This window comes from Poromitra crassiceps, assembly GCF_964638095.1.
Source record: "Poromitra crassiceps genome assembly, chromosome: 5".
Lineage (NCBI taxonomy): Eukaryota > Metazoa > Chordata > Actinopteri > Beryciformes > Melamphaidae > Poromitra > Poromitra crassiceps.
In genome coordinates, this window is record NC_139642.1 from 64593684 (window position 1) to 64606724 (window position 13041).

The 13041-nt window shown below is 47.6% G+C and overlaps 1 protein-coding gene across 1 annotated transcript in view; it reads right to left on the bottom strand.

Annotated features, from left to right (window-relative positions):
- Positions 1–965: 965 nt before the first annotated feature.
- The window catches only part of pou2af1 (POU class 2 homeobox associating factor 1), a gene marked incomplete at both ends in the record, with an annotated part of 28196 nt that continues 16120 nt past the window's right edge, over positions 966–13041 (bottom strand). The window contains 3 exons of the mRNA XM_083636857.1: positions 966–1391; positions 1743–2011; positions 2468–2507. Of these exons, the coding sequence (XP_083492983.1) occupies positions 966–1391; positions 1743–2011; positions 2468–2507 (735 nt within the window). The remainder of the gene's footprint in view (positions 1392–1742; positions 2012–2467; positions 2508–13041) is intronic.

Genomic DNA, 13041 nt, shown 5'->3' on the forward strand with positions numbered 1-13041 from the left:
AAGAGGTACAGTAATGTCACTAAAAATGTCATCTCCCTCTGGATCAGAGAAAAGAAAAGCGAAAACAAAAGATGAGGAAAAACAAAGATAAGTTTGCATTACTGGGTCTCTGGGCGATACATTTACAGTAAGTTTGTGAATGATCAAGCATTGATAAAAGTCAATAGTATTGGAGGCAGCGGGGGGCCCCCAAATAAAATTCTGCTTAGGGCCATAAAGGCTTGAGCCAGCCCTGATTCCATGCATTACAAAGAGCATCTTTTTTTCCCCATGGAAATTCCTGGTATCAAGTAGGCAAAATTTCAAAATCTCGAAGTATAGTTCTGTAGCCTCTTGAGTTGGCTTCCTCAATTTTCAAATGCTTCCGCCATACCGTCTGTACTTCGTGAGGGAGAATCATGCACCAACCGGAATGGGAAGCAGAAAGGCGGGTCTTCCGCTCATTAGTCCAATCAGAATTTTTTTAAGGCGGGTCTTCCGCTCATTAGTCCAATCAGAATTTTTTTCCATGGACACACGTGTCGTGATTGGTCGGATTTTGTCGAACTTCCTTCCAGTCTGAAGGTTTTTTCCCCAACTTGTTCTGGGGGTGTAACGTACAGACTGTATATAGCTGCATTCGCCGGATGTAGATGAGACAGTCTGTTTTAAGAGACTAATAGTTCTGTAGACCCCCCCCCCCCACGCCTAGTAGTAGGCACATACAGACAGTCACCGGATGTCCAACTCCTTGGTTTTCCTTGTCTGGTTCTGATCTTCAACGGAAATATTTGGGTAGTCAATCAATATGGTACGAAAAGTACTTTCATTACATGGAAATAATAGAAACTGAATACTGCTGTACTGAAATAAAATATATGCATACGTATCAAAAATATATATAATAATAACTTGACCCCTGAGAAACCCATAAAAAAATACTGATCACTGCAGAACCAATTTGACACCTTGGAGATTTGCTAACTTCAGACATTGAAGAGTGAGCTGCTGTATGAGTCTTTGCCCTGTCCTTTGCCCTCCTCCTTTGGTTCTTCCAGCAGCTTCTCCAGTGGGTTCAGTGGTTCGGGCTCCACGTCTGGATCCTCCTCCATAGATGGAGTTTGTGAGGCAGGACTCAGCTGGTCTGAAGGCTGCGGGAGGTCCAGGATGTGGGGCTGAGGCTCCAGACCGTGGACCTCCAGCTGAGGGATCATGGTGGTCAAAGACATGGGCAAGGGCATGTGGAGCAGAGCAGACCCAGGCAGGGCTGCAGAGCCGGTGGTAAACTGGACCCCTGAGGTGGGCATGGTGGATATGGTGGTCAGGGGCTGGCCCCAGGGCAGGTAGGTCAACCCTGAGTCCGGGAGGTCCATCTGAGGGACGCAGGCTTGTCCTGGGGCCAGAGGAATGGTCTAGAACAACAGATATAATAAAGATACTGATTTTGATAAAAAATGAACAGAGAGAAAAGGCATATATGACTAGTTTAAGTTGAGCAACACAATCAACAAGTCACCAGATGTCCATTACTGTAATTTACCTTCAACTGAGCGGCCAGGGAAACTGCACGTGTTGACGTGAAGTGTCCATACCCGACACGAGAATTTAATTTGGTCAAATAGTGAATCTATCGCATCTTAATTAGTTGGGATGAGGCTCTTCACTGTTGTAGCTCCACTTTGTGATTTAGGTTGATCAAGGAGAAGAAGGAAAGAAATGAAAATTGCTTTGGTTCCCACATGGGGATACCATCTCTCACTCACCCCAAAGTTAGTGAGCAGAGGTGTGTAGGTCAGCATGGTGTAGCTGGGGCAGACAGTCTGCATGTAGAGGTCTGCTGTGAGGGTGTGTGGGGCTGGGTACAGGCTCTGAGCGGAGGGGTCCTGCTGGTTGTAGTCAGGGGAGCACCAGGGGGGCACAGCAGCCTGGAGCCCGGGGGCTGGGGCTGGGGCAGCGGGCAGGGCTTTCCATCCTGTGCACTGCAGCCCTCCATCAGTGGCTGTCAGGTCAGCTACCTCCCACCCAAAGCTATCTGTATTCAGAGAGGGGAAAAGAACACACATTCTTTATTTACATAAGTACAGTTACTTGTGTAAATATTGGTAAAAGTACTGATTCGACTTGTTTACTCAATTAAAAGTAAAAAAAAAAAGTACATAATACAGAAATGTAAATGGGAGGATCACGCTATTCTCGTCAGTTTCCCTCCCCCTGAACAGGCGCCTGACTGACCAGAGGAGGCGCTAGTGCAGCGACCAAGACACATACCCCTAATCCGGCTTCCCAGTACATGCCCAACCAAGCCAGAGGTAGCACGGTGGTTCGAACCTGCGACCATCGTGTTGGTATGCAGGGAATCTAACGCTGCCCGAGTGGGTTATTACAGACGTGCAGCAACACATACTTCAGTGACTTAGCTGGCATGACATGAAAAGTGTTCAGGTGCAGCTGCTGCTCTGTTGTAAATACAGAGAAATGGCAGCAGTACCTTGTGCGTAGGATGGCTGGCTGCTGTGTGGGACCACATCCTGGAGAAACACATGACATCAATAAAGAAAGTTATAGTTGGCTGTCAATAAATTACAGTAGAACCATAATCATGTTGGTACGGTAGATATTGTAATGTTGATATATAAATATGCAGTATTTACAGTTACACCGATCAAGCCCAGGTGTGTGGAGCAGTCCTACAAATCGTGTGTGTGTGTGTGTGTGTGTGTGTGTGTGTGTGTGTGTGTGTGTGTGTGCACGCGCGTGTGCATGTGCATGTATCCGTGCGTGCGTGCGTGTGTGTGTGTGTGTGTGTGTGTGTGTTAGAGAGACAGAGAGTTACAGATACAATCCGGATTTCATTTGAGCCAAGAGTGTTTTCACATTGATTTTTATGCTATAAAACAAGATGTTTGGACTGTGAGTCATAAGCTGTGACTAAAGCTGTGAGGCTTTAAGCTGTGAGGCTTTAAGCATTGCAAAAATGTAATGATGAATGAAGACAACATTGATTTCTTCTGCAATCATGTGTTTTTTTCTTCCTCTTTTTGCCCTGCTTCATCAAAACCCCGGCTGAACACATAAAAATGCAAGTTGAAGCTCGTAACTGTCTCTCGAGGGAGAGAGGACTCATGATTGTGCTTGAACTTGCATGTAGCTTTAGGGTGTGTGTATCATGTGTTGTCATAAAACTTTTTTGTTGTCATAAAACTATTCATATGCACAACTACTGTAGCAACAATGGAGTTCTATGCCTTCATCTTCTCTTAATTAAAATTGGCTCAGTGGGTGGCGGTGTATGTGGCGGCGGTGTCAGTCATGATTGTGATGCCATCAGTGATGTCATCAGTGATGTCACTTGAGCAATTGTGATGTCATCAGTGATGTCTCTTGAGCAATTGTGATGTCATCAGTGATGCCACTCGAGCAACTCTGATGTAGTCTGAGCCGATGGCCACAGTTTTGGGAGCCGGCGATTTCTATAAGCATCATCTCCAGAGTGTCCACCTTCCTGTCATCTTCTGTCAGTATATTAGATGTCAGCATTACAGATCCCAGGTTGAAGTTAAAGGACTTGTTGTAATTGACTTTTTCGGTGGAGGCATTTCCCTCATGCCTCGTCTACGTGAAGCTCCTGTTGATGGAGACGTGGGTCTCTCTCTTCGTCTACGTGAAGCTCCTGTTGATGGAGACGTGGGTCTCTCTCTTGGATCCTGTATGATTGTTGAACATCTCTTGGTGCAAAATGGCAGCTCTAGAAAGAAGCCCTCTCTCTCTCTTTGATTCTGAGGGACTCGCACTAAAATTACATTTTCTGCTATCAAACTCCATTGCAGCTGCTATGGAAGTTCCAGTTTGAAATAATTTTAGGGTGGATTTAGTTTAAAGGGTTTTAGGGTGATTTTTTCTTTACATATTTGAAGGACTCCATTATTAAGACAGCCTCAAGACAGACACTAGAGCCAAGTCTCATACAGGTTCAACACTTCTGCTCAGTCATCCCCTCTTACTCCTCTTTCTGTCTGTGTCTGTGTTGAGGGTCATCTCGTCCTTCTCTCTGTGCCTGTGTTGAGGGTCATCTCCTCTTTCTGTCTGTGTCTGTGTTGAGGGTCATCTCGTCCTTCTCTCTGTGTCTGTGTTGAGGGTCATCTCCTCTTTCTGTCTGTGTCTGTGTTGAGGGTCATCTCCTCTTTCTGTCTGTGTCTGTGTTGAGGGTCATCTCCTCTTTCTGTCTGTGTCTGTGTTGAGGGTCATCTCTTTCTGTCTGTGTCTGTGTTGAGGGTCATCTCCTCTTTCTGTCTGTGTCTGTGTTGAGGGTCATCTCCTCTTTCTGTCTGTGTCTGTGTTGAGGGTCATCTCTTTCTGTCTGTGTCTGTGTTGAGGGTCATCTCTTTCTCTCTGTGTCTGTGTTGAGGGTCATCTCCTCTTTCTGTCTGTGTCTGTGTTGAGGGTCATCTCCTCTTTCTGTCTGTGTCTGTGTTGAGGGTCATCTCCTCTTTCTGTCTGTGTCTGTGTTGAGTGTCATCTCCTCTTTCTGTCTGTGTCTGTGTTGAGGGTCATCTCCTCTTTCTGTGTCTGTGTTGAGGGTCATCTCCTCTTTCTGTGTCTGTGTTGAGGGTCATCTCTTTCTCTCTGTGTCTGTGTTGAGGGTCATCTCCTCTTTCTGTCTGTGTGTCTGTGTTGAGGGTCATCTCCTCTTTCTGTCTGTGTGTCTGTGTTGAGGGTCATCTCCTCTTTCTGTCTGTGTCTGTGTTGAGGGTCTTCTCTTTCTCTCTGTGTCTGTGTTGAGGGTCATCTCTTTCTGTCTGTGTCTGTGTTGAGGGTCATCTCTTTCTGTCTGTGTCTGTGTTGAGGGTCATCTCTTTCTGTCTGTGTCTGTGTTGAGGGTCATCTCTTTCTGTCTGTGTCTGTGTTGAGGGTCATCTCTTTCTGTCTGTGTGTCTGTGTTGAGGGTCATCTCCTCTTTCTGTCTGTGCCTGTGTTGAGGGTGCACACTCAGAGGTGCGTTGTGCATAACTAGTATGTACATACAGTAAGTATGTACATACACATAATCTCTCTTGAAAGACAGGAGTATGCACACATGCAAAGATGTGTTTGTTCTGCGCGCCTCACAACAAGCAGGGTCCGTGTTGAGAAATGACAAGGAAGGAGAGAAGAAGCAGTACACGGTAATGGTACTGACAGCTAACGTCAGCCTCCAGGCGCTAGCTGACATCGTGCTGCCTGGAGCAGCTAGCAGGGCCTCTTAAGAGGCAGAGAGCATGTGCGTTCATGATGACAGTTAGTATCTGAGGAGCTGGTTAGCCTCACAGCTTTGACAGTGTGGGGAGCAGAGAGCACTAACATCTTTAGCAGAAGACTTAATCAAGTAGCTAAGAGGGTTTGTCTACAGCAGTCGTGCCCAACGTTTTTGGCCTGTGTGACCCCTTCAAATAAAGCAACGTTTCCCTGTCACCCCTCTTCACATTGTCTCCCAGTTAAGTTACCAATTACTGTTTTGATTCATTTGTTTTGTCTGGTTTTGTGTAAACCACAATTATATTCCGTTTATCATCATGTCGAACAAAGAAAAGCAAGAAATCATCACATTTGAGAAGTTGAAAACAGCTTATTTTTTCTTGCTTAAAAATGACAAATGATTATTTAATTATCAAAATAGTTGCTGAATAATCTTCTGATCACTAATCGACAGGGGTGGAAAGAGTACAAATAAAATCTACTCAAGTAGAAGTAGCCTACTGTTACTTTGATGAAGTTTGACTCAAACCTGGACATACAACTTATTGAAAAGAGAATAAATGCTTTGGACATGGAAAATGCACCGCACAAAAGTGTGAAGCAGGAGATACAAAACTTGGCTTTTGAGTAGAGAGCTGCAAAGCAGAGAGGCCGAGAGGGCCCAAACGGGCCAATTCAGGCTGGGGCCGGGCTTTTTTAATGCATAGATCGGGATCGGGCCGGGGTCGGGCCTGCAATAATAAGACAAAATAAAGTTGTATTTCTCGCTTCATTTTACACAGCAGATAGCACAGCACAGCAGTTTATGCTTTTATTTTGAAAAATTCTGTCAGGAATGATTCTCAGATTCCAGCTGAGCGCTGCCAGTGAAAAGTAAACAAAGCTAAGCGCTACATGCGTGAGTGTTGAATATACAGTCAGTGGTTGAGATGGATAAGCTAAAAGCTAGCAAAGGCAGAACTTTTCAAAGTTACCAATGCATGCAGGGAAAGATGCAAAAGATGACCTTCAAATGGAAAAGTAAAGTTATGCCTGATTGTGGATTTAGCCGGGTGGTGAACATTTGGGACATGTGAGGACACTAATGTTCAGTCTGCTGTTTTAATTTCGATATGCTTGAATGACATACAGTTTGGGGGCAATATTGCTGTTGGCAATTAAACAAGAGAGACAAAATGTCTTATTATTGTGGCCCGTTTTGTGTGTGTGTGTGCGTGCGTGTGTGCGTGCGTGCACGCGCGCGTCTGGCGACTGTTTCAGTGGCAGCCGGATGTCCGCTCCCGGCTTATTACAAGCTCTGTCATTGGCTTCGGGCCTCGGACAGGCTCGGGCCCAATAAGTGGTTAAGCCCTCGGGCCGGGGCCAAAAGTTCAGGCCCTCGCAGCTCTCTACTTTTGTGCCGTTGATGGAAAATGCTAGACGGCGAAAGTTAGAGTGGTTCAGACACATAAAAAGAAAAACTGGGTCCCTCGCAAATAGCATCAGCATCGTGCACAAACCATGTGCCTCCCTCTTTATTCCTGGTGGATTTTAAAGCTGCATTCAGTGATGTTTTTGTGTTAAAATAAGTGTTAAATGGCTCTATATTCTGACAGCAATCACTGAAATAGAGTGTTTGGTCAGTGACTTGGAACCCCCAACCCCCCGCTGTACTCTATCTCTCTCCTGTAGTCCTGCAGGCAGGGCAGACGTATCTCCTGTCCTCTATCTCTCTCCTGTAGTCCTGCAGGCAGGGTGGATGTATCTCCTGTCCTCTATCTCTCTCCTGTAGTCCTGCAGGCAGGGCAGACGTATCTCCTGTCCTCTATCTCTCTCCTGTAGTCCTGCAGGCAGGGCAGACGTATCTCCTGTCCTCTATCTCTCTCCTGTAGTCCTGCAGGCAGGGTGGATGTATCTCCTGTCCTCTATCTCTCTCCTGTAGTCCTGCAGGCAGGGCAGACGTATCTCCTGTCCTCTATCTCTCTCCTGTAGTCCTGCAGGCTGGGTGGATGTATCTCCTGTCCTCTATCTCTCTCCTGTAGTCCTGCAGGCTGGGTGGACGTATCTCCTGTCCTCTATCTCTCTCCTGTAGTCCTGCAGGCTGGGCGGACGTATCTCCTGTCCTCTATCTCTCTCCTGTAGTCCTGCAGGCAGGGCGGACGTATCTCCTGTACTCTATCTCTCTCCTGTCGTCCTGCAGGCAGAGCGGACGTATCTCCTGTCCTCTATCTCTCTCCTGTAGTCCTGCAGGCTGGGCGGACGTATCTCCTGTCCTCTATCTCTCTCCTGTAGTCCTGCAGGCAGAGCGGACGTATCTCCTGTACTCTATCTCTCTCCTGTAGTCCTGCAGGCTGGGTGGACGTATCTCCTGTCCTCTATCTTTCTCCTGTAGTCCTGCAGGCTGGGTGGACGTATCTCCTGTCCTCTATCTCTCTCCTGTAGTCCTGCAGGCAGAGCGGACGTATCTCCTGTACTCTATCTCTCTCCTGTAGTCCTGCAGGCTGGGTGGACGTATCTCCTGTCCTCTATCTCTCTCCTGTAGTCCTGCAGGCTGGGTGGATGTATCTCCTGTCCTCTATCTCTCTCCTGTAGTCCTGCAGGCAGAGCGGACGTATCTCCTGTCCTCTATCTCTCTCCTGTAGTCCTGCAGGCTGGGCGGACGTATCTCCTGTCCTCTATCTCTCTCCTGTAGTCCTGCAGGCAGAGCGGACGTATCTCCTGTCCTCTATCTCTCTCCTGTAGTCCTGCAGGCTGGGTGGATGTATCTCCTGTCCTCTATCTCTCTCCTGTAGTCCTGCAGGCTGGGTGGATGTATCTCCTGTCCTCTATCTCTCTCCTGTAGTCCTGCAGGCTGGGTGGATGTATCTCCTGTCCTCTATCTCTCTCCTGTAGTCCTGCAGGCAGGGTGGATGTATCTCCTGTCCTCTATCTCTCTCCTGTAGTCCTGCAGGCATGGTGGATGTATCTCCTGTCCTCTATCTCTCTCCTGTAGTCCTGCAGGCTGGGTGGATGTATCTCCTGTCCTCTATCTCTCTCCTGTAGTCCTGCAGGCTGGGTGGATGTATCTCCTGTCCTCTATCTCTCTCCTGTAGTCCTGCAGGCAGGGTGGATGTATCTCCTGTCCTCTATCTCTCTCCTGTAGTCCTGCAGGCTGGGTGGATGTATCTCCTGTCCTCTATCTCTCTCCTGTAGTCCTGCAGGCTGGGTGGATGCATCTCCTGTCCTCTATCTCCTGTAGTCCTGCAGGCTGGGTGGATATATCTCCTGTACTCTATCTCTCTCCTGTAGTCCTGCAGGCTGGGTGGATGTATCTCCTGTCCTCTATCTCTCTCCTGTAGTCCTGCAGGCTGGGTGGATGCATCTCCTGTCCTCTATCTCTCTCCTGTAGTCCTGCAGGCTGGGTGGATGTATCTCCTGTCCTCTATCTCTCTCCTGTAGTCCTGCAGGCTGGGTGGATGCATCTCCTGTCCTCTATCTCTCTCCTGTAGTCCTGCAGGCTGGGTGGATATATCTCCTGTACTCTATCTCTCTCCTGTAGTCCTGCAGGCAGGGTGGATGTATCTCCTGTCCTCTATCTCTCTCCTGTAGTCCTGCAGGCTGGGTGGATGCATCTCCTGTCCTCTATCTCTCTCCTGTAGTCCTGCAGGCTGGGTGGATGTATCTCCTGTCCTCTATCTCTCTCCTGTAGTCCTGCAGGCTGGGTGGATGTATCTCCTGTACTCTATCTCTCTCCTGTAGTCCTGCAGGCTGGGTGGATGCATCTCCTGGCCTCTATCTCTCTCCTGTAGTCCTGCAGGCTGGGTGGATATATCTCCTGTCCTCTATCTCTCTCCTGTAGTCCTGCAGGCAGGGTGGATGTATCTCCTGTCCTCTATCTCTCTCCTGTAGTCCTGCAGGCTGGGTGGATATATCTCCTGTCCTCTATCTCTCTCCTGTAGTCCTGCAGGCAGGGTGGATGTATCTCCTGTACTCTATCTCTCTCCTGTAGTCCTGCAGGCAGAGCGGATGTATCTCCTGTCCTCTATCTCTCTCCTGTAGTCCTGCAGGCTGGGTGGATGTATCTCCTGTCCTCTATCTCTCTCCTGTAGTCCTGCAGGCAGAGCGGACGTATCTCCTGTCCTCTATCTCTCTCCTGTAGTCCTGCAGGCAGGGTGGATGTATCTCCTGTACTCTATCTCTCTCCTGTAGTCCTGCAGGCTGGGTGGATATATCTCCTGTCCTCTATCTCTCTCCTGTAGTCCTGCAGGCAGGGTGGATGTATCTCCTGTACTCTATCTCTCTCCTGTAGTCCTGCAGGCTGGGTGGATGTATCTCCTGTCCTCTATCTCTCTCCTGTAGTCCTGCAGGCAGGGTGGAAGTATCTCCTGTACTCTATCTCTCTCCTGTAGTCCTGCAGGCAGGGTGGACGTATCTCCTGTCCTCTATCTCTCTCCTGTAGTCCTGCAGGCTGGGTGGAAGTATCTCCTGTCCTCTATCTCTCTCCTGTAGTCCTGCAGGCAGGGTGGACGTATCTCCTGTCCTCTATCTCTCTCCTGTAGTCCTGCAGGCAGGGTGGACGTATCTCCTGTCCTCTATCTCTCTCCTGTAGTCCTGCAGGCAGGGTGGATATATCTCCTGTACTCTATCTCTCTCCTGTAGTCCTGCAGGCAGGGTGGATGTATCTCCTGTCCTCTATCTCTCTCCTGTAGTCCTGCAGGCAGAGCGGATGTATCTCCTGTCCTCTATCTCTCTCCTGTAGTCCTGCAGGCTGGGTGGATGTATCTCCACAACCGTAACTCATAGAGACTCAAGGATGGAAGGAATAAGAAGAAGAACCATGTTGTGTGTCCAAAATAGATCCTATCCTGTCCGATCATCTTGTGACTTTGATTATTCCAGTGATCCCTTGTGCCACAAGTTGGGAATCACTGGTCTAGAACATTGCAAAGGAAAAAGTGAGATATAGCTCTCTAACAGAAATTATTGCAGTAGTGCAGATGTTCTAAATTCTCTCTAAATAAATTAATTAGCTGCTTTGGGCGTGTTCTTTTCATGTGATGAGTTACTTTTCAGCCCGAGGCCTGAGGATGGTCCTGTTTTAATCACATCCATAACCTAGTATCAATTATTATGGAGGTATGTCCTGACTGGGTGTGTTCAATACCCTAGTATCAATTATTATGGGAGGTATGTCCTGACTGGGTGTGTTCAATACCCTAGTATCAATTATTATGGGAGGTATGTCCTGACTGGGTGTGTTCAATACCCTAGTATCAATTATTATGGGAGGTATGTCCTCACTGGGTATGTTTTCCTGTAAATACCTGCTCCTGTCAAAAACATTTAAATGTAGCCAATGAAAAGAGGGAATACTTTGAAATGACTCAAGTAGAAGCAGAAGCACATACTGGTTATACTCATTTATCAGGCCCCTGGGAACATATTATTAAATAATAAACATCTTGTGATTACATAACTCTATGTATATAGCATTAGCATTTCATTTTACAAATGCGCTTCGCCTGTGGTTATAAGACTACTATCAGCACAAGCTACATACAACACGGACATCTCAAGACATTTTATTGATCCCTGCAGGGACCAGCGTTTCTGTGATCAGGTACTGCTGTTTTTTCACTGGGAAAATCTGTTGGTCTGAATGAAGACATCATTTAAATATCCCCCGTCATAACGTCCGGTGAAGATAATTAGCAAATTTGGAAGCATATTTTCTTCTTCTTGAGACCTGTTTCATGCATTTTCAGTGGCAAAGCGAGCAGAGCCCATTGACTGTATACATGCGGTCCTCACCCCAGAGCTTGTGCTGGGTTGCCAGGTACCACGACACATCCTAGTCTGGACATATTACAGAAACTGGGAAACACCCATTTGAGGTGTTGTATCACTATGAAATCAGGAAGATTGGTGGGAGAAGTTACCAGTCGGGAGCACAGCGGGGGAAAGTAGGGAGACTCCCGCATAAATTGGAAGTGTAAGAAACTACACATTCTTTCCTATTTTCATCCCAATGTGAGAATGTGTTCAAGTGAATTCAACTTTGTTTGTTCTTGTGAAGTAGCTCTGTTATGAGTGAAGCTAGGCTGCTCACTGTGTTTTTGCCTCTCCACCATTATGTTCAAAAACAGCACAGTGGACAGACATCCGTCAGTCATTCTGCTTTTCTGCTGCAGCTAGTGGCATTCCACACACACACCCTGGGCCTGTAGGATCTCTACTTCCACACACACACCCTGGGCCTGTAGGATCTCTACTTCCACACACACACCCTGGGTCTGTAGGATCTCTACTTCCACACACACACCCTGGGTCTGTAGGATCTCTACTTCCACACACACACCCTGGGCCTGTAGGATCTCTACTTCCACACACACACCCTGGGTCTGTAGGATCTCTACTTCCACACACACACCCTGGGCCTGTAGGATCTCTACTTCCACACACACACCCTGGGCCTGTAGGATCTCTACTTCCACACACACACCCTGGGCCTGTAGGATCTCTACTTCCACACACACACCCTGGGCCTGTAGGATCTCTACTTCCACACACACACCCTGGGCCTGTAGGATATCTACATGTACTTCCACACACACACCCTGGGCCTGTAGGATCTCTACTTCCACACACACACCCTGGGCCTGTAGGATCTCTACTTCCACACACACACCCTGGGCCTGTAGGATCTCTACTTCCACACACACACCCTGGGCCTGTAGGATCTCTACTTCCACACACACACCCTGGGCCTGTAGGATCTCTACTTCCACACACACACCCTGGGCCTGTAGGATATCTACTTCCACACACACACCCTGGGCCTGTAGGATCTCTACTTCCACACACACACCCTGGGCCTGTAGGATCTCTACTTCCACACACACACCCTGGGCCTGTAGGATCTCTACTCCTTTATGAACGTGTAGTACAGTAGCTTGATGATCAGATGTCGACAGCGTAGGTCACAGCAGTGCTAATAGGAAGTTGGCCGTTAGCGTTATCTATAGGCGGCCTATTGTCTATTGTCGTTTCTAGTGTTAGGATCTAATGCAAAATAGCAATGGTGGCCTGTGTAATAAACAGCTGTAGTAATGACAGCCATAAAATCCCCGGGGGAAGTTTGCACAGTATGCTATCGATACCATCCTCAGACGAGAAGGGGTTTTTATTGCTGTCATTATAAGGCTGTATTTAACAAATTATATTTTGACCAGAGTTTCTGCCATTTGTCTGGGACACGTGGACATGTGGACATGTGGACCGGCAGCAATGGAAACGCTGTCCTTTTGCTTAACCGATGAAGTAGCAGGGGTCAGAGGTCAGGGTGAGCTGATGGGGATATATCTTTTACACAACCTGTGAAAGCCGTGATCGTTGTGGGATTATTACGCCTCACCTCCTGTGTAAAAGTCACATGGCGAGTAATTTTGTTTTACGCTTTTCGTTCCACAATTGGAGGTAGTATCAGCGCCGAATCAACGTCTGTTCAAAAGGGTACGCCGTGGGAAGACGGGATCAGCTCATTCATAAAAAAAAAATGACCGGAGGACTGAGGGAACCACCTCCAGATTGAAGTTCTACTTTCAGAAATCAGTTAACCAAAGCATATCTGCAGTCTGTGAAACGTTAGTTTCAATCTGCTTCCTTGCATATTGTGTCTATATGGTGTCTATTCCTGGCAGTTAAATGCTGGAAGTACGCTGGGGAGCGATGATCCCAGCGCACACTATGCAAGGAAGCAGATTGAAAATAATGTTAGCTCAGCAGTGGCTAGCTTGATAGCTGACAGCTAACAAGCTAGTTCCTCCATATGATTAGTTGCCTGAAAAGGAGCGCTCGACAGCAGCACATTTC